The 21,686-nt window shown below is 38.0% G+C and overlaps 1 protein-coding gene across 5 annotated transcripts in view; it reads left to right on the forward strand.

Moving 5' to 3' along the window:
• Window positions 1-21,686, forward strand: part of Ctnna2 (catenin alpha 2) — a 1,077,131-nt gene that overhangs the window by 334,902 nt on the left and 720,543 nt on the right. For all 5 annotated transcript variants that reach the window (XM_074050079.1, XM_074050084.1, XM_074050081.1 and 2 more), the window contains one exon: window positions 16,526-16,729. In XM_074050079.1, coding sequence (XP_073906180.1) covers window positions 16,526-16,729 — 204 coding nt within the window. The remainder of the gene's footprint in view (window positions 1-16,525; window positions 16,730-21,686) is intronic.

Below are 21,686 nucleotides of genomic sequence, written 5' to 3' on the forward strand. Positions count from 1 at the left end.
TGTCTGGATAAGAGGTTTTTTCTTGTACTATTAAACTTAAAAAGTTCAACCATTGATAATCTAGTGACTAATTATTCAATTGCTAGATTATTTTGTTTGTGACATTTTTTCATTTATTCCCTTGGCTGCTTATCTTTTGGCTACTTATGGATGTAATGAGGGAGAGGACTTTAACAGAAATATATCAGCTGGCCCACCTGCTTAAAAGTATAAAATCATTCTTAGCTTGGAGACCATACAAAGAGAGGCAGTAGGTCTTCTTAGCCAATAGGACATTGTTGCTGGCCCTGATTTAATCAGACCCCTCACAGGAGATTTCTAGATCTTCATAGCATTTTGTTTCTATAACACTGGTATTAGCAATGATGTCCACTTCTCCACATGTAATCCTCCATGTGCACACAGTTGCAAAATACCTATTACTTTAGTTTACAATGTATTTCTAGATGAATCAGGGTTAAAGACTTTTTAGTGGAGGTTTGCCAACCAAGGGAACTGGTTCCCTCAGCTAGACTCCCTTCCACTGAAATCAGAACTAACATTTGTCATCAGGATAGATTACATGTCCTCACCCTAGTAATCCTGTATCTCAAACTCATTGAGTCCCATTGAATACCAGAGCAGCCAGGCATGGTGGCTTATGCCTGTAATCACAACTAATTGGAAAGTGGAGGTTTGGAGGATCTTGGTTCAAGTCTAGCCCAGGCAAAAATGTAGACAAAACCCCATCTCAACAAATAAGCCAGATGTGGTGGCATGCACCTGTGATCACAGCTACGCAGGGAGGTGTAGAGAGTAGGATCACAATCCAAGGCAACCCTGGACAAAAACATGAGACTCTATCCACAAAATAACCAAAGTAAACAAATTTAAAAAGGTCTGAGAACATTGCTCAAGTGATAGAATATTTGTGGGGCACTGAGTTCAAACCCCAGCATCTCAAAAAAAGAGTGCAGTTCAAAATGTACATATCTATCCAAAGTATTCACCTACACATACTAAGTTCATCGTTGTGCGCTTTTGTGCTCCAAAAGTCTTTTGGTTGGTAAAAGTTGGAAAAATATATTCTTACTCACAAGCCCTAAATCAGATAATGTACAAATGCTTGTCAACTTTTTGTGAAGATACCAAAGTACAAGGAAAGCATCCTATTTGGTGCTCTTTCTTCCACACACATGCTCACATGTGCACACACTTGTTCACACACACATGAATTCTATTAGCAATGCCTAGTAATGTTAAGCATGAATCAAATGGGAAGTCAGGATGATAAGTGACAAGGAATTCAAGAGGAGTTAAGGAAGACAGCCCTTGTATCTAAAAAGAGTTTAAATGGTCTTTTCTGAATAAAGTCAACATGTGCTTCAGAGAAGCATCAGGGAGGGAATGACTGAAATATTCAGCAGAGTAGATTAATAATAACACAGTAACACATGAAGCATATTGGGTAGAGAGATCCCAGTTGCCTAGAGCCAAGAGTTCATGAGAAGAGTCTTGGGAGATGAAGTTTGAGAGGCAGAGACTGGAGTCAGATTGTTAAGACTCTTGAAGGCCTGGGATCTTAAACATGAAGTGAGGCTATGAATCTTCAGGCTAGTCTTAGTAAAGGTAAGATAAAAAATGCCGGGCACCTACAGCTCATGCCTATAATCCTAGCTACTCGGGAAGCAGAGATCAGGAGGATCATGATTCAAAGCCAGTCTGGACAAATAGTTTGTGAGACCCTATCTTGAAAAAAACCACATCACAAAAACAGGCTGGTACAGTGGCTCAAGGCAAAGGCCCTGAGTTCAAATCCCAGTACTGAAAAAGAAAAAGCTACCCATTGCTTTACTCCATTATGAGTTTTGAGGTGTCTCACCAAAACAGAATTGGAGAACTTCTAGGTAAAACAATAGCCTCTATGAATTGTCAGTTTGAAGGTGATAAACTATTACAAATCATAAGAACCATTAAGCCATTAAAGGTTTTGGAGCCAGTGGAGATAGTATGGTTAAGTGAGATTTTAAGAATGGTGTTAGAAAAAACAAGTTTTACAAGAAAGAATTTAGACCATGAAAATGATGGTGGCACACAAAAAGAGCTATTTCAAATGATTTGATGGTAAATATTTATTGCTTTCTCTGTATCATATATTATTTTAAACTCTTTAAGTATATTACTTTATTTTATTAGCAAATCTGTGGTGTAGATACTGAGAATATTCTTGTTTTCAAATTAGGAAAACGAGGCACTCAACATTTAGGCAACCTGCTCATCTAGAAAAAAATTGTAGCCAGGAGTAGTTAGAACCAGGATTTTAATTCAGTCCATCTTCTGTCTTGGTCCATTTGTGACTGGGTAATATATAAAGCACATAAATTTATTTTATCCCATTTCTGGAGGTTGGAAAGTCTGAGATCAAGATGTGGGCATGTTTGATTGCCTTGTGAGGGTTTCTCTCTGTTTCCAAAAGGTGCACTACTGCTGGATCCTCTGGAGAGGAAGAATGCCCTGTCCACACATGGTGGCAAGGCAAGCTAGACCAGTGTTCTATGAAGTCTCTTTTATAAAGACCTGAATCCTACTCACCTGGGAGGACTCTCATGGCTGAGTCACCTCTTAAATAGTCCACTTCTTAGTCTTTTCACATTAGCAACACATGAATTTTTTTATTCATTTATTCTCATGTGCATACATTGTTTGGGTCATTTCTCCCCCTTATCACCCACCCCCACCATCTCCCCTCCCCCCCCCCCACCGCTTCCAGGCAGAACCTGTTTTGCCCTTATCTCTAATTTTGTTGAAGAGAAGACATAAGCATAATAAGAAAGACAAAGCATTTTTGTTAGTTGAATTAAGGGTAGCTGTATCCTTAATTCCTAGCATTGCTTCCATGTACAAATGTGTTACACCCCAAGTTGATTCATCTCTAACTAATCTTTACACTGGTTCCTGATCCCCTTCTCCTGTTGACCTTTGTCGCTTTAGGGTTTCTGTATTAGTTCCTTTGGAGTGGGGATATCAAATGCTTTCATGTTTTGGGTTTTCTACCTATCCCCATATGTCTCGTATGTGCTCTCCCTTTGTCATGTGATCCAAGTCCAACAACATTGCTATATTTGCCCTAGATCTAAAGTCCAAATATGAGGGAGAACATTCAATTTTTGATCTTCTGATCCTGGCTAACCTTGCTCAGAATGACGTTCTCTAGTTGCATTCATTTACTTGCGAATGATAAGATTTCATTCTTCTTCATGGCTGAGTAAAATTCCATTGTGTATAAATACAACATTTTCTTGATCCATTCATTAGTAGTGGGGCATCTTGGTTGTTTCCATAAGTTGGCTATTGTGAATAGTGATGCAATAAACATGGGTATGCAGGTGCCTTTGGAGTAGCCTGTGTTGCATTCCTTTTGGTATATCCCCAGAAGTGGAATTGCTGGATCATATGGCAGATCTATGTTTAGATTTTTAAGAAGCCTCCAAATTTTGTTCCAGAGTGGTTGCACTAGCTTGCTTCTACCAGCATTGTATGAGGGTTCCTTTTTCCCCACATCCTCGCCAACTCCTGTTGTTGGTGGTGTTTTGATGGTGCCTATTCTAACAGGAGTGAGGTGGAATCTTAGTGTGGTTTTGATTTGCATTTTCTTTATGGCCAGAGATAATGAGCATTTTTTCATGTGTTTTTTGGCCATTTGAATTTCTTCTTTTGAGAAAGTTCTGTTTAGTTCACTTGCCCATTTCTTTATTGGTTCATTGATTTGGGGAGAGCTTAGTTTCTTAAGTTCCCTGTTTATTCTGGTTGTCAGTCCTTTGTCTGATGTATAGTTGGTAAATATTTTCTCCCACTCTGTGGGTAGTCTCTTCAGTTCAGAGACCATTTCTTTGCAACATCTGAATTTTTAAGGGGACATATTCAAACACAGTACCATCCAACTCTTAACACCTATAACTTTCTACTTCTTGGTCTTAGATTACATTGTTGTTCAATCTTTCAATAAAAATGACTGAGAGAAGGCTGGGGATGTAGCTCAATTGCTGAGTGTTTGCTTAGCATGCATGAGGCTCAGGGTTTGATCCTCAGTACCACAAAAAAAAGAAAGAAAAGAAAAGAAAAATGGCTGAGAAAGCAAGGCTTCCAAGTGCATGGGCTTTGGAATCAGAAAAATTTCTCTAGTGTTTCACCATGTAGCCTTCTGCAAGCCACCTAAACTGTCTGAGCCACACTTACTTCTTTTGTATGAGGGTTCCTTTTTCCCCACATCCTCGCCAACTCCTGTTGTTGGTGGTGTTTTGATGGTGCCTATTCTAACAGGAGTGAGGTGGAATCTTAGTGTGGTTTTGATTTGCATTTTCTTTATGGCCAGAGATAATGAGCATTTTTTCATGTGTTTTTTGGCCATTTGAATTTCTTCTTTTGAGAAAGTTCTGTTTAGTTCACTTGCCCATTTCTTTATTGGTTCATTGATTTGGGGAGAGCTTAGTTTCTTAAGTTCCCTGTTTATTCTGGTTGTCAGTCCTTTGTCTGATGTATAGTTGGTAAATATTTTCTCCCACTCTGTGGGTAGTCTCTTCAGTTCAGAGACCATTTCTTTGCAACATCTGAATTTTTAAGGGGACATATTCAAACACAGTACCATCCAACTCTTAACACCTATAACTTTCTACTTCTTGGTCTTAGATTACATTGTTGTTCAATCTTTCAATAAAAATGACTGAGAGAAGGCTGGGGATGTAGCTCAATTGCTGAGTGTTTGCTTAGCATGCATGAGGCTCAGGGTTTGATCCTCAGTATCACAAAAAAAAGAAAGAAAAGAAAAGAAAAATGGCTGAGAAAGCAAGGCTTCCAAGTGCATGGGCTTTGGAATCAGAAAAATTTCTCTAGTGTTTCACCATGTAGCCTTCTGCAAGCCACCTAAACTGTCTGAGCCACACTTACTTCTTTTGTACATTGAGAATTTCTCATGAGTTCACATTTCTCATGAGGCCATAAGGAAATGGAGTGAGACTGTTGGTTCTTATTTCCCTCCTGGTCTGGTTTTCCTGCATGGATATGAGGATGTTAGATTCTGGAGAAGAATAGAAGTGCTTGACTAGAGGTGATGGTGGGTTGCCCAATTAGTCATGTCCAGTGGCAGGTGTAGATAATGCGTCTGTGGGAGCTGGACATGAAATTTTGTCTTTCATAAACAGGTAATGAAAAAGGGATGAGAGTAGTTGAGCTCTCAGAGTATACTGAGATAACTGCTAAGAAAAAAGAACAAAACTAAAGTTACCAACTTATTGGACAAGATGGAGAGAGAAGTGGAGAGTGATGAGAAAAGGAGGGCTTCAAGAAGAACCACAGTAAGGCAGGGTTTTGTGAAGCCTGGGGGATGCTTAATCTAGAGAATGTATGGTAAATTATGGTAAGAACACACAGAGGTCAAAGAGAATAAAGATTGAATCAGAAAGATGGTCAATAATATGTAAGGATCAAGGAGAAAGAAGATGTAACATAACTGTTTTACAGCCAAAGAATGGAGCCCATTTCTCTTTGTTAAACTCAAAAAACTTGATTTGATTAAATGAATTTTGGACATTTGCTAATCAATCAATTAAAAACACTTTAGACACATATTATTATCTATAATATGAAGCTAAGGATTAGTAATCTTGCCCTATTTTACTGTGATTAATTATAAATTAGTATCCTTGTCAGAGATGAAAATGTGCTCTTGAAAGGCCAGAGCAACTCAGCAACATACACAAAGGAAATCAAGCAAATGAAATTGGATTCCATTACATTTCATAATCTGTTAGAAAGAGCCCAGAACTAAACTCCCACACCCAGTTTATTCATTAGCTTTGATAAATAACTCTTGTCTTCCTAAATATCAGTTTCTCTTCTAAAATTAAATTAATATGGTCTTAGGTAAATTTCTTTTTTTAAAAATTAAATGTGAATAAAAATACTTTAATTATCAAGTCATTATCTTTGTCATTTATTTCCAATTAAACTGAACTGTTTAATTACAAATAATATCTTAAGTAGATAAGTGCCATAATTAGTTTATTTTTAAGTGTATGCTTGAGAAGAAAGAGTAAGTTATCAATAAAATAACTTGCAATTTTAAAAAATTAAGGCAATTTGAAGTGGTGGTTAGAGTTTTTCTGCAGCTTAATGAAAAATGGATGATTAAAACTTAACTTAGAATTTTTCATTCCTAATGCTACCCCAATTAGGTCAAGAGAAACTTTTCATATAAAGACAGAAAGATTCACAGTGGGAGAACTTGGCACAGAAAGGAAAAGATGAAAATGGATCCATGTTAATTATTGATACACTACTGGGAGAATAAGTGTTTAAAACTGAACAAATAACACATTTTGATGCAGACAACCTCGGTTAATTTATTAAATCAGTCTTGAATTAGGGTTTTATCTCACACTTCAGTGTTTAAAAGAAATATTTAAAGCATTCAGAGCCAGAATTATGATCATCCCTTGTTGTCAACAGGTGACTTTCATTTTCAATTTTCAGTGCTATAAAAATTTTTTTTCTTCCTCTGTCTATATGCATTTTAATAAAACCGGGAGAGGCTGCTTGAGGAGTTACCTGTCAGATATTTTAAACTGGATAATAGACCTTTGTTTTTATGAACCCTTTAGTGAACAATCAGTTGCTAGGTATTATTCTGTTGTGGATTACATCACTGCAGGAAAACATATCAGTAAAGGAAATTAAATGCCTTACAAACATTGATCTCATCCTGGCTCTTAATGACCTTCTGTGACCTAGGCAATTTCTAAAAGGCTGTTGTAGCATCAAGTCCAGAGCTAAGCCAAACCTGGCTAAGATACCATTACCTCCTAATTATGTGGCTTTGAACTACTCTTTTCATGTAATAAGAAATTAAGAGTTGAACTTTATACTTGAGAGAAAGTAGAAGGAAGGTTTGTGGTATCAGTAAACATAAAACCTATCCAGTTATACCCCAAGACAAGGCAAACTACAAAATTTAAACATTCCAAGGTAAATATAATGTGTGTGGAGTAGTAAAGTTGCACATAAAGAAATGAAAACATGTGCATATTGTTGCATATTGCTGAGAAAAATCTCAGAATACAGAGGACATATTCCCTCACTTATACATGCTTATTATTGAGGTTTTCTGGTTTTCATTGTTTTAGTAACTCTGTATCAGAATGGCATATTCTATAGAAGAATGAGTTTAACTGATGTTAAGTTTCTCTTTCAGATTTTGTTTTTGCAATCTTTAAAAAATGAAAATGAAAATGCATGACTTTAAAGGCATGTTGACATTTAGTTTTTCTTCTGCTTGCTTGATTTGAAGTACTTATATTGGACAGCAGGTGGTGAGGCTCTGGTATTTATGAGGGAGAATAGCACAATTTATTATTTTCTTTAGTTGCTACCTTGAACTACAATGGTAGTAAATATCCAGGACACATTTATTTTACAGGGTTATCACAAACAACAAAAAAATCCATAAGCCTTTCTCAGACAGCTATCATTTGCTTCTTTCTTGCTTATATTAGTTTTGGAGAAGCAAATGATTAAATCTGTCCATAATTTATATTATCAAAATCTTTTTTGTTATTTTTTTTTTGACATTCTGAAATTCTCTGTATTTTTGAGGTGACCAAGTTGTTGTCTTCATGGTTTGACTAATATTGAAAGCCAGGGAACATGCTGATGATAGATAAGACTTTTCTCCTTACTTTTAACAATCTCTTGGCTATTACAGAAAAACATCATGAGTTTAGCCGTGCATTGAGGGTATCAGAAGCGTAATCTACAGGTTAAAAAAAAGTAACACTCCACAAATGCTCCACTGGTACTATGTGCCTGCTGGAGCCTTCTTACTATGGTTAAAAATATTACTTTTATTTTCATATCATACCAGATATGCCTGAGTGCAATTAGACATAAATTCAGCTTTAAATGGTTACTTCCTAGCTAAAGAAAGACTAAGCTATATTCCGGGAAGGCGGAGGGGGGTGGTTCTTGGTAGAAAAAAATATATTATAATACCTGCTGACCAGGTTGAAACAGAGGTGATAGATTAAAAATAGAATGAAGTACCATGTTAGGGCTTCCTGGTTTTTATATCTTCTTGGAATATGCAAGAATTATGTACTACTGAGACTAGTTCCTAAGACAGGGAAGTAGCTGTTAATTCCCTCATGGTGATTGGCATCACTCATGCAGCAAAATATAGGTGGGAAACAATGTAGCTCAGTGGCAAAGAGCAAGTAGACTGGAGCCAGAGGGCAGTGTCCCAGTTACATCTCTGTCTTTGCACTGAATGTTTCTTTGAACAAGTATTCATCTCCCTGAGTACATTTCTTACTGTGATTAGTTGACACCTAGGTGTATTGTGTGTGTGTTGTTTTGTAATTGTTATTGTATGTTAGGTCTTAATTGTACATTGATTGTAAATATGAAAGCAGTTTATTTTACATCTTAATATAGTTGCCCACACTCATACCTGATGTTCATGTATATATAATAAACTTTCTATCAGACTTCTTCACTTAAAGGAAGCATAGACACTTAACCTGCTCCTCTTCATTTATTAGTTACATAATTGTTCAGCAAACTTTTTTTCTTTTCTTTTTTTTTTTGAGACAGGATTCTGCTATGTGCCTAGGCTGGCTTCAATCTTGTTATCTTCCTTCCTCAGCTTCCCAAGTACTGGGATTGCAAGTGTGTGTTCCCACAATTGGCAGTGAATATTTTCTTAAGTGCCAGGAATAAATATGCTTACCTTTGTGGGCCAGCCTTCCTAACCATTCAACTCTATAATTATGTGAAAACAGCTATAAACTATAAATAAACAACTGGACCTGTGCCCTAACAAAACATTAATTACAAAACAGGAGGCTTACACCTGTGTTGTTGATGTTGCCCATGTTAGAAATCTAGACATTATCTTTGAGTCCTTCTTTCTCATCCTCACAGCCTCTCTACATTTCAAATTTTGACTGCCTAAGGATTCTTAGTGTTTCCCAAATCTAAGCCTTTCTCTTTATCCATGCAAACACAATCTTGACTATCCTTAGGTCTCTTATCCTAAGGATCTTGATGATCCTTAGGTCTCTTATGGGCACTGAAGCTTGGGAATTGCTCTCCTACATTCTGCTTCTAGTCTTGTCAAAGCTAACTTCCCCAGCTGTGGTGACTTGCTAAAATCAAACTGGAAAGCTCCCCACATTTTAAGATCTTTGATGACTTTTGCCTAAAGGGATGTGCATAAGTGAGAGGCTTCATACCATGGTGCAGAAGAATCTTCAAGACTGGCTGTTGGTCTCCCCTCCAACTCTGTCTCCTCCTACATTTATCCATTCAAGTACTTTGAGAAGTAGACAGCAAGACAGATGAAATGAATTGCCTGTGAAGAATAAAGTGGATAAGAACTAGCAGACATAGGCTAACAGAATTTTGGCCTGTAATGGAGGTCAAATACATAAGAGAGGAGAGTAGGTATGACAGAGGCTCAGGTGGGAAGAAATTCAGCACATTTGTGAGAAAATCCCATTCAGGCTAGTGGTGAGTCCTGGTCAGCAGCAGAAGTGGCCTAAGGAGTTTCCATTGGTTGGTAATAGCAGCCCTGTGCTCAGTGACTGACTGTGGCTGTCTCTGGCCAAGTGCGGCCTCCATATAAAGTTGCAGTCGAGCTCCAGGTGCAACAGGTGGTGGCTGCTCCCAAATTAGTTTCTCTTACAATAAAGCTGCCTGGGCCCTTCCATGGCACCACACATGTGACCTCACCCTATCACTTCAGCTTTATTAAACTTCTTGTAATAGTTTTTTTCTATACTATGACTCTGTCCACCTTGTCTCTTCTACCTCCTGGTCGTGCTTGACAAAGGGGCTTTTCCCTCTTTAGGTCCTTGGCTGAGGAATACGGTCCCATAGAAAAACTTGTGAGACCTCCCTGTTCTCAGCGGTGAAAATTTACCACCACTCAGTTAATTCCTAACATCTCAGTATATGTTCCTGGTGTTTTCATTTATTAGGTGAATGACTATGTGATAATTCTTCTGGCATCATTTTCCTGTTCAGTAAATAGAGGTGGTAATATTAAGGGCTCAAGAATTGCAAATGCAATGATCAATTTGTGATACCTTCAACTTCTTGCTTGGACTGAGGTCTTTCACTTTCTCTTTTTTTATTATTGTTGCACTGGGTGGGGATATATTGTAGCATTTACAAAGGTTCTTAAACAACGTATCAAATATATCATATATAAATTCCCCTCCTCCACTTCTCTGCCCCATTCGTACCCCCTACTCCCAATTCCTGGAACAGTTTCAACAGGTATCATTTTTGCATTTACACATGTGTGTACACTTTTTGCACCATATTCATCCTCTCACCCCTTTCTCTGCCACCTCACCTCTGCCACCAGTGCACCTGTTCTGCCCTCCTGTTCTCTGATTCTGTAGAAGAAAAAAACCTAAAAGATAATAAGAGAAACATGGCATTTTTGCCAGTTTGAGATAAAGATAGCTATACAGAAAGATTTCTAGCATTGCTTCCATGCACCCGTGTATTACAACCCAAATTGGTTCTCTCTACCAGTCCTCTTCACTCCTCGCTAGTCCTCTTCCCATGGTGACCCCGGCCAATTAAAGATTTCTATATTCATTCCTGTACAGTGAGCACATCAACTACATTCAAGTTTCAAGCTGCCTTAGTACCCTGGCATTGTACTGAAATTTTATACCCTGTAACTCCTCATAGAGAGAATGAATGATAGGAGCAATTTAAAAGTGATGCTGTTATAACAATTCTGTGGGTTGAGAGTACAGGTAAATTTATTATTCTGGGAAGTAGTTTTGAATGACATGGTTTCTTGAATTAATTCAGGTTAAGATTTTTATCAGATTAAATTGGGGTCAATTATGTGTGGCTGGATTGCTGGCTGTATCCCTAATGTGGTAGCACAGTAGAATCCTGGCCTCCTTTGCTTGGTGAATTACTGTGGCTATCACTTTTTGACTGGGCATTCTGATTGCCACTCCATAAACTATAAGTATGAAGATGTTAAATTTTAAATTAAAAATTTAATTAAAATAAGTAAAAGAAATCATAAAACATTATTGAAGTCAAATAAGCATCATAAAACTTGACAAGATAGGAAACCCCCTGTGAAGGTATCTTAAACAAACAAAAATGTCATATTTTTCATTTACAAAATCAAAGAATAAGAGGACAGAACAGGCCCTGCCTGGGGGTGTTGGTACCAGTGGAAGGGTGGAAGAGGTGGGCAAAGGGCATGGGAGGGTGAATATTGTGCAAATACTGTGTACACATGTATGTAAATGGAAAAATGATGCATACCTGTTGAAACTATTCCAGGAATTGGGGGGTCAGAGGAAGATGAAGGAGAATGGTGGGGGGGGGGCTGAATTCAAGTATGATATATTTGGCATATTGTAAGAATATTTGTAAGTGCAACAATGTACCCCTACCAAGCACAACATTAAAAAAGTAGAGATGATAAGAAGAAATTAAACGTAGCTAAAAAGTTTTTAAAAGATAATATAAGAGATGAAGGCAAACAATTTTAAGATAAAATGAAAATGGCAATGTAAAATGGAACTAAAAGATCAGAAGGATAAAAATGACTAAATGAGTTTTAAGAAGGCAAACAAGCTGGGTGCCAGTGGTTCGTGCCTATAATCCTAGCTACTTAGGAGGCAGAGATCAGAAGGATCATAGTTCGAAGTCAGCCTGGGCAAATAGTTTGTGAGACCCTATCTCAAAAAACCCCTCACAAAAATGGGCTAATGGAGTGGCCCTGAGTTCAAGCCCCAATACCGTTAAAAAAAAAAGGCACAATATTGATATTTTCAAAGTAAAATATGAGGGCTGCTAAAGTGAGTAGATTTAGAAACACCATAAAATCCTCTCACAGGAACACAGCTTCCCTTTAAAAGAGAGACAGGAAGCGCTAGACTTGCCATTTCTCTGTTTGGTGCTGACATTCAGCCCACTTAAAATGCTTTCTCTGGAGAAGGAAGGGAAAGGAGGAGGAGGACAGGACTAGGGAGGGGGAGAAGGCAGAGTCCCTTCCTGCCAGTAGAGGGCAGCCCACAGAAAAGATGTACTGGTGGTAGAATGAGGCCAGACTGCAGTGTACTTACGCTTAGGGAAAATTTGCTGAGTTGAAAGGACACTGAAGTGTGCTAGGAAAGAACTTGCCTAGGTGCTTCTTTTAAAAAAAAAAATCACTCCCAAATAATGCAGGAGCACATACTCCTTGACTCTCATTTTTCTTACTCAGGCTTCACTCCAGGGGTTTGTTTTCCCCTATTTTTAGGAAATATAGGTAGATCTCTTGCCTAGATCCTGAGCCTCTGACTTCATTTGGTTCTGGCTTTTCTTATTCTTTTCTCATTTTCTAAAGCCTATGTGAGATTGGCTCAGTTCCCTTAAAATACATGCATGTGTGTGCATTCTCTCTTTCCCTCCACTTATTCCATCCATGTATGCATTCAATCTATTCAACATGCACCTACCCACTTATAAACTCATAGATATACCCCATTCACTCAGAGTTATAAATACACATACATATATATACACATACAAACCATATCACCACCCAAATGCATGAGTATGCATGCACACAACCAATACCCACCCATTCAGAGACACACAGACACAATAGCACATCCCATACACACAAGTCCGCGCATACACACACACACACACACACACACACACACGCACACGCACATGCACATGCACATGCACATACACATACAGCAGCATGCACTGCCCTTCCTTTACCTTTATACCTTTCTGTCCTCTGAGTGGCTTCACATCCATCATTGGAATGCTTCCCGTCTGCATCACACATACAGATTACGATGTTATAAATTTATTGTTTCTTCCAGAGAGATTTTTAAAAAGCTTTTCCCTTGTGATCTATAAATAATGGATAATTCCATCAGAAATTCGATGGATAGGATAGCTTTTATGCAGAGTTTATCAAGCTCAATGTTTCACCCTTTGACACTTTCACCACTGCCCCAAGCCATGGCAGGTAGGGAGCCCCATTGGCTGACACAATTGGCTGGCCCTACATAGTCTCCCTTACCACATTCCATAAATCGTTTTCTATGGTTCTCACAGATAATGCATGTGTTTAAAGGGTGTTGTTTCTATGCTCAAGTAGGTTGGAAAATACTATAGTGAAGTGACTCTTGTAATTCAGAACTCCCTAGAGCATTCCATATGATAATTTTCTCTAGGCCATGAAGCATTTCCCAAATAACCTTATTTTTTCATCAAAACATTATATTTCTAAGCTCACTGTTCCATAGAAAGCAATTTAGGGAACAGTGTCCTAATGACAGTAATACATTCACCTATGTGCTTCAGAGAAAGGGTTTTACAATTGCCCTTATTGAAAAGTTCAAATTTACCTCAGCATATTTCCATCAAATTGGCATTTCTTTATATAAAATCTATCCTAGAGCCAATATATGTTTCTGAAGTCTCTTGAAACTTTAAAGCAGGACAAATAATTTTCACTGTGCTTTATGTTAATATGCTTTCAGTAAAATTGGTTTTTGAAAATAAATCGGTAATTTTATAAGGAAAATAGTCTAATTATATTTTGACTATAATTACATTTTGACTCACTATTTCATTAATTACAATGCCAGGCCTTTCCTTCCTTCCTTCCTTCCTTCGACTTGAGCCACCCTCTTTCTTTTCTTTGATCTAGCTATTTTTCGGATAAGATCTTGTGTTTTTGCCTAGGACCAGCCTCTGTCTGATCCTACTTCTCCTACAGATGTCTTCCACATAGCTAGGATTAGACACTCATGCACCATGCCTGGCTTGTACATTGAGATGGAGTCTCACTAAATTTTTGCCCAGGCTGGCCTCAAACTGTGATCTTCTAGATCTTCACCTTCTGAGCTGGTATTATAAGCATGAACCACCACACCTGGAAGAATGCCAGTTCTTAATGCATAATTAAGAAAATACATATATAATGCATCAATAGAAACGCAGTGGAGAGAGAATTTAAATAGATCCGACTGGGAAGAGACATGGTGCTAGTATAGACAGCAGGTAGAGCAGAAACACCTGTGCTGCTCTCTCAAATTTCCTTTGGAACTTTCACCAATAACAAAGGACCCCTAAGAGTTGTCGGTTATATTGAGGCCTCCATATGGTTTTTAACACCATTTAGACAATTGTACTAGGTACCACAGCACAGGGACAAATTCTAAGCAGCACGTTTTGGGAATAGGTGAAAAACACGTCTATATTTTCATCTCCTTTTCCAAGGTGTAAGAAGCAAATGCAAGGGTGATAATCACATCAAAAGCTTCCACCAAGTGGCTGTCTCTTGTTTATAAGACCTCAGGCACCTTCTTTCTAAACTGAAGAGTGCTTTGACCAATTAGTGATTTTCTAGGCACTCTTAAGATTCTGGTAGACCCTTCCCTGGTCTGTATTTGGTCACTACTTGTTCTTTTCTAAGTCACAATCTGCCACACCAATTCCTCAAAATGTCAATATTCTGTGTTCAAGTAACTATCTCTCTGCTATGGAAGTTTGTGTTTTAAAAGAAGTCAGAAAGCTCTGGATGCTTACATTTTAACCTTCAAGCAATAATCTAGGATGCTTCAGAGAGCTAGGAAATACCTTCCCAGAGCACATAATTGAACTTACTTTGTAAGAACAAAGCAGGAATTTATAAATAATTACTCACAAAAATGCTTCTTAGCTCTCTGCTTCTCCTTTTAGCACTGTAGTATGTACACTGTAGTACCTCATTGGGTAGCAGATTGGCAATAACAAACTACTCTCATTTGTTTTCCTTATTATTTTGTCAATATTGTAAATTGTGGTTTCCTAATTATTTTTTAATTTGGTGACTATTTAAGGAATAATGAGCATCAATGGAAACAGTAATGGAGTGGAAATTTCACTGTAGTCTCATTGGGCTGGATGATCATTTTTCCAACACTGCCACTCTGGTTCTTGGACTCTCAATGTGTACTCCAATGAGTTATTCTGCTTTAGTTAACATCATTGCAAGAATGGTCTTATTTACTTTAAGCAGAAATGGTTTCTCCAAGGGAAACTGACCTGTGTGCAATGTGAACTTCATCTCTCTGCTCCATGCAATTAGTTATTACATTCTATCAGTATCTCTACTCTCTTGACTTGCTGAGAGTTCTCCAGGTTCTGTTATATTTCTGAACATACTTCCTATCTCTTTTTGATTCTTACTCCTCTGCATACACTTGGAAATTTATATTGAGACTTCTTTGGCCTTCTTTCTTACTTGATTCAATTTGCTATTTTTATGGATTGAATATAAAATGTCCCTCACAAGCTCACGTGTCCCCAGCTGGTGGTGCTATTTTGAAAGGTGGTAGAAATATTAAGAGGTGGGGCTCAACTGGAGGAAGTAGGTCTCTGAGGACATGCTTTTGAAGGTTATGCTTAGTTGCTGGTCCCTTCCTCTCTGCTTCCTATTTGCCATGAGGTGAAAAACTTCCTACTTTACATGTCCTATCACTGTGATGCTCAGCTCATCACTGACCCAGAAACAACCAAGCCAGCCATGATAGATTAAACCTCTGAAACAATGAACCAAAATGAATCCTTCCTCCTTTTAAGTTGTTTCTGTCAGGTATTTTGGTCATAACTATGCAAAAGTAACTAACATACCTGTCTTCCATCCAAAATACCCTTTACAATTCCTGGATCCCTTCAAAGGCTGACATGTCTCCTGAATTCTAGATATATATTTCCATACACCTGTGGACACCTCTGCCTACAAGGTTTCTAGGCATCTCAGATTTAACAGAGGCAAAACTAAGCTCATGTTCTTAGTGATGCCTTCTTTTTAGGAAGCATCTCTAGTAGGCTCCTTCAAAACATTAATACTTGTATCAGAGTACTGTCAGTTCATTGTAAGAAATCTCACAGACTTGCATATATACATTGTGAATCCTTTTCTATAAAAACTGGATTTCATATAAAAAGACATTGATTCCTAGTGGGAAATTAACCTGTATTGAAAATGCCTGTTGAAAGTTATTTGCTTTTCATGAGAAGGATATAATGTGTGCAAAAGTCACAGCTAATGCATACTTAGGTTGTTGATTATATATCATGTCTTAGTTCTCAGATGACCCACTAATCTCCCAAAGTGCTGCGCTGAAATGTGCTTTCCTTGAAGGCTACATATCTAGAAAATTCCAAGCCAGTGTCACATCTCATTTGAAAATTCCTTGGCTGAGATAGCCTTTGCCAGGACATAGTCTTCAAACAAGATGTACGGGTTTTCAATCTGAAGATGACATTTAGGGCAAGAAGATCTCACAAAAGTTAATCGTTTGCAAAGGGCATTTTAGAGGTTGCTTCAATAACTAGTTTCTCTTCTTTGAGAGTAGGGGGGTGGTGTCTTCTAACTTCACACATTTGTAGTTGGACACCAAATGCAAGGGCAGCCGTCTCATCCCTGCTAATTTCTGTTTCATCCTTCCAGAATAAGATTATCCTGGATCCCATGACTTTTAGCGAGGCCAGGTTCCGACCATCCCTGGAAGAGAGGCTGGAGAGCATCATCAGCGGCGCGGCGCTCATGGCCGACTCCTCCTGCACACGCGATGACCGGCGCGAGCGCATAGTGGCCGAGTGCAACGCTGTGCGGCAGGCGCTGCAGGACCTGCTCAGCGAGTACATGAATAATGTAAGTCCCAAGCTCTCGGGTCTCCTGTCACTGTGTATTCCGGCTGCGATCTGGTGGCTGCTATGAAAGCATGAGTAGCTTGAAAACAGGGCAGGTGTTTTCCGAAAAGCGTCAGGTGAACCAAAGAACTACTTTGGGAAAGCCTGTGTCTTGATTTCATTTGAGGACTCACGTTCAGTATGGAAGAGATTGATGGAGAGTGGAATAGTAGGAAAACGTTCTACTTGAGTGATTTCTTCTTGGTCATTTTAGTGGCTACATGTTGATTTAGGTAAGATTTCAATCGATAAAGATAGATGATGGATGGAAATAGTAGAAAATAGGCTGAGGCCTCTTTTACAAATAGCACTTGCAAAGTTAAGCCTCGCTATAGATGCTAATTTTCAACCATAAAAGGCATTAATGATTATAACAGGCTTTAAAGTGTTGGTGCAGGTTCTGTTAAGGTGGAGAAATTATAACTTCAATACTTAAAGGAACCTTATCAATTCACTATGCAAGTAGGAATTCTTAGAAGAATGAACTGCCAAGTCTTCAAATAAGTATGAGTGGATCTGGTTGCACTGTGACACAGACAACAACCATCCTTGCCTGCAGTTTTAAAATGTGATACTTTGTGTATAGCTGTAAACTGCAAAGAGACAAAATCCTGATATTTTGCTTTGAAAGATGCTAAATTATGCTTTCACTGATTTGTTACATCCATTCAGCTGAGAGATGCTCATTGCTTGTGACAGTGAATGATTCAGAGATCCCCCTGTTTAGATTCATAAGTCTGAGAGAATTCAATGTAAATTTGAAAAAAATGTAGATAGATTCATGTCTTGATATCACACTTTGAGAGAATATTCCAAGTTGTGATCAAGTAGGTTAACAGGGATACTGAGCATCTGCTCACACCTTTGAAATCCATGCTGGGTATTGTGATAACACCTGAGGCAATGCTGAGACAAAGCAGCCCTCCAACACCTTGCTGGTCCCATCATAAGTAAACACATGCAGGAAACAGACAAGCAGCCTGCGGGTCAAGCAAGGAGCCAGCATTGGCAATGGCAGTGCTCTTCCTGCCAGACTCTTCAAAGAACCTTATTCAGAAAGCAGAAGGATGTTTCATGAGAGCATCCTAAAAACTAAAATACAAAATCTGTTTCCTTTCCATGAACCTTCAGATTATTTGATTTTGGAAGACTTGCCCATTTTCAGCACACAGAGAATAAAGTATGGATGTGTCCTGTGGTACCCAGCTGCTCATGAGGACTTCTCTCTAGGACCCCGGATGGCCAGCGCATGCTGTGATTTTGGTCTATGGATTCTATGTTGAGTACCACTAGAAATGTTGAGCACAAATCTTTCAAATAGCCAACTTGTCTCAGAATGATTATAAAATGTGGAATTCTGCATGTTGTTTTCAATTGAATAGCAAATGGCAAATTACTTATCTGTGGGATTTGGCTTTTTATTAAGGCATTTTGGCATTTCTATCAATGAATAATTATTGCTCAAGAAGGAAATAGAAACTGCAGAGATAGTGATGGTTAAGATCTCAAAATAAATAAATCAGAAAAAATATATTCCTATGAATAGAAATCACTGGCTATGATTAGAAAAGAGTTGATCAAGATGTGACATGTAATTTTCAGTTTGGTGTTTAGAATATTGTCAAAGTAGACTTTTGTTTTCTTTCAGTGTAAACTCATATAGATCAGCAAAGCTGATGGAGTTTTGAATTTTATTGATTCCAGGCTTCTGTTTTTGTTCAGAACCTTATGATAGAGGAATGCTTTGAATTTTTATTGAAATCTTGTTTTCTATTTTGACATGGTTACAGGGAATACATAGGAGGAAATTGTGATCAAATTTCAAAGTGTACAAATTCTATTCACACTGAACCATCGAAATCAAAACCTGAAACAAAATACTTCCTATTTGACTCCTTTATAAACTGTATAACATCTTGTTGCACTTTATACTTTTTTGGTGATTTCAAGGTTGAATTGGATTTGTCTATACTTCCTCCATAATCTGTATCTAGTGCATTCATATCTACTGCCACAAAATCAGTTTACATTTGTTTTGATACTGCATACATCAATTTGAAGAAACACACATCGAGGCCTTGACTGGAAAGTCTGTTGTAGCAAACAGCAAACAGTAAATTATTCAGTCATTCCTAGTCTGTTACATTTCTTTTTAAATTTTGTAAGCTTTGGGAATAAAAGATATTATCAAATTATCATCCTGCAGGTTTTCATCTTAAAGTGCTAGTTTATTATTAAGATAAAGAAGTCTTTAAATGGAAGAGATTTATCCTAATGTCATTGGGATGAAGAAATCCTTAAACAGAAGAGATTTAAAAATTGGCAAAACTGACATTTTGGGATTCCCCAAATCACTGGTGAGTCCCTGATGAGCTTTCAACTCATAATACTCCTGATTAGCCAAAGCGGTCCTAAACCCTATGTGTGCCAAGTGGTATGGAGTGGGTGGATAGAGATTGCAGCAAGCTTCTGTGAACTAAACAACTAGAAAAAAACAGTCTTCCTGGGTCCTGGGCTATGATTTGGCCAGATGGGTTATAATGAACTCAATAGGATGTCAGTTGTTTGTGAGATATTTTCACAAATGTATATTCAAATTAATGAATGTGTGTATGCATATGATTTGAAGGTATAACAGAAATTGTGCACTTAAATTGTGGTATGAGGAAAAAAAGCATGTGTGAACAGATACCTGTGGAGAAAGTTACAATCAGAGCTTGGCAGTGGTAGGAAAAGGATTGGAATGGTTTTAGCAAAGTCCTGAAGGACGCTAAGCTGTTGTTCTATCAAGTTTCAGATATAACCTAAAGTGCAAATGTTTTTTTAAAATAATCTTCCTTGAAAAGGACCACCATTATTGTATGTATGTGGAGACTAATAGGTGTAGACTTTCAAAGGATGTGTGGCCTGTAATTATAAATTTGGATTAGGACTATCAGTTTGGTTGTTATAGTAGTATGTTGAGTATTATAAATTGTTCCTAGTTACAATGAACACATAAATCCTCTGGAACCTACAATTTTATGTAGCTTAGTTTGGAAACAATAAGCTCTTTTTCATTTAAAAGAGATCTTAAAGGTAAACATAGTGGTTCCTACCTATAATCTTAGCTACTTGGGAGGTAGAGATCTGGAGAATCATGTTTTAAGGCAAGCCAATAAAAAACTAGGTGCTGTGGCCCACATCTGTCATTCCAGCTATGCAGGAGGCATAAATAGGAGAGCTGAAGTCCAAGTCAGCCTGGGCAAAAATGCCAGACCCATTCAAAAACTCACTTAAAGCAAAAAGGGCTGGAGGCAGGGCTCGAGTTGCAAGAGGCCTTAAGTTCAGACTCCAGTACCACGAAAAAAAAAAAATCCTCAAAAGTGACCCTATGGTAGAAATTTGTGATGAATTGAAATTTAGAATATTTTATTTGTCTGCCTGGCACAATGCACATGATTACATATGTTCTAGGCTTCCAGGGATACAGAAGTGAGGAAAACAAAGTTTTCAGCTCTCCTGGGACTTACACTCCAGAGCAAAGAGAACTGATACATGCATAAGTGATTTGAGCATGAGTTATTTCAGGTGGTCATAAATTCAAAGGCAAACAGAAAAGCTAGGATGTAAGGAGCATGGGTAGTTGCTATAAGTAAAGATGAGAAGTGAGGGAAGACGAGAAGATGACTGATCACAGACCTTTTGGAGGTAAGAAGACAGAGTGCACTTGAGGTGAAAGGAGCAATAAGGCAAGGGTCTTTGTGGATCTGAGGATTCATGGGGAACCAGTATGGTTGTTGTGAATAACCAAGGTGTAGCAGGAGATGGAGTTTGCACAGTGATGAGCATCACCTGTGCAGGGTCTTGTGCAGCATTACAGAGATTTTGACTTTTGTGCTAATATAATGAGAGGTGATTAGAGAGTGTTGGACAGAATATGCCATGAGAACAGGCTGCAGAGGTGTAAGGGTTGTAAAGCAGGAGGACAGGAATAATTCAGGAGAGCATGGTATCCTGGGCCAGGTAGTAACAGGAGTAAAACGTCCAAATTCTGACTATATTCTTAATGAAACTTTGTTTATAAAGTAACCAGTGAGAAGAATGTGTCTGTTTTATGAGTATAAAATAGACATTGGGCATTGGGAATAATGGTTGCAGCCATGTCAGCAGCAACTAACATGGTATCTTCATTTGATTTTGCTTGCACAGGGAATTCTGATTTTCTCGCATGTAGTAACTCACTTGGCAGTGCCTGACTACTCTGCCAGATAGATTGCATTTGAATGGGTAGTTAAGTAGAAAAATTTTGTTTCAAAGATGTATCACCAAAAATGTCTAAGGATGGTTCACATTCTTATAAGTATAAAGGACTAGAAAATAGAATACTTATTCCAAGCACTAAACTATAATGCAGAACTATAAGAAGAAAAATTAATACTTACTACAGGTACTAAAATCTATAAATACAAAACCAGTGAGGTGAAGCATTAAGCTGTTTCTTCTTTGTGTGCAATTCACTGTTAGGACTTTATGAGACGGAGAAGATGTGCCTGGTGTGTTGTGGTGCTATACAACCTGGTTGAATATTTTCATGCATGGACTGTCTGCTTAGATATATTTTTTAAAAAATGATTAATGAAGCTGAGTGCTGGTGGCTTACTCCTGTAATCCTAGCTACTCAGGAGACAGAGATCAGAAGGATCATGGTTAGAAGCCAGCCCTGGCAAATAGTCCATGAGATCCTATCTCAAAAAGACCAATCACAAAAAAGGGCTGGAGGAGTGGCTCAAAGTGTAGGCCCTGAGTTCAAGCCCTGGGATCACAAAAAAAAAAAAAAAGAAAGAAAGAAATTAATGAAGAGTTATAGTTTGTTTAAATAATCATACAATTAGAGTAAAACTTTTCACAATCCTGTTGGCATAAAGTGATGGCTTGCT

This window comes from Castor canadensis, chromosome 12 (genome assembly GCF_047511655.1).
Source record: "Castor canadensis chromosome 12, mCasCan1.hap1v2, whole genome shotgun sequence".
NCBI lineage: Eukaryota > Metazoa > Chordata > Mammalia > Rodentia > Castoridae > Castor > Castor canadensis.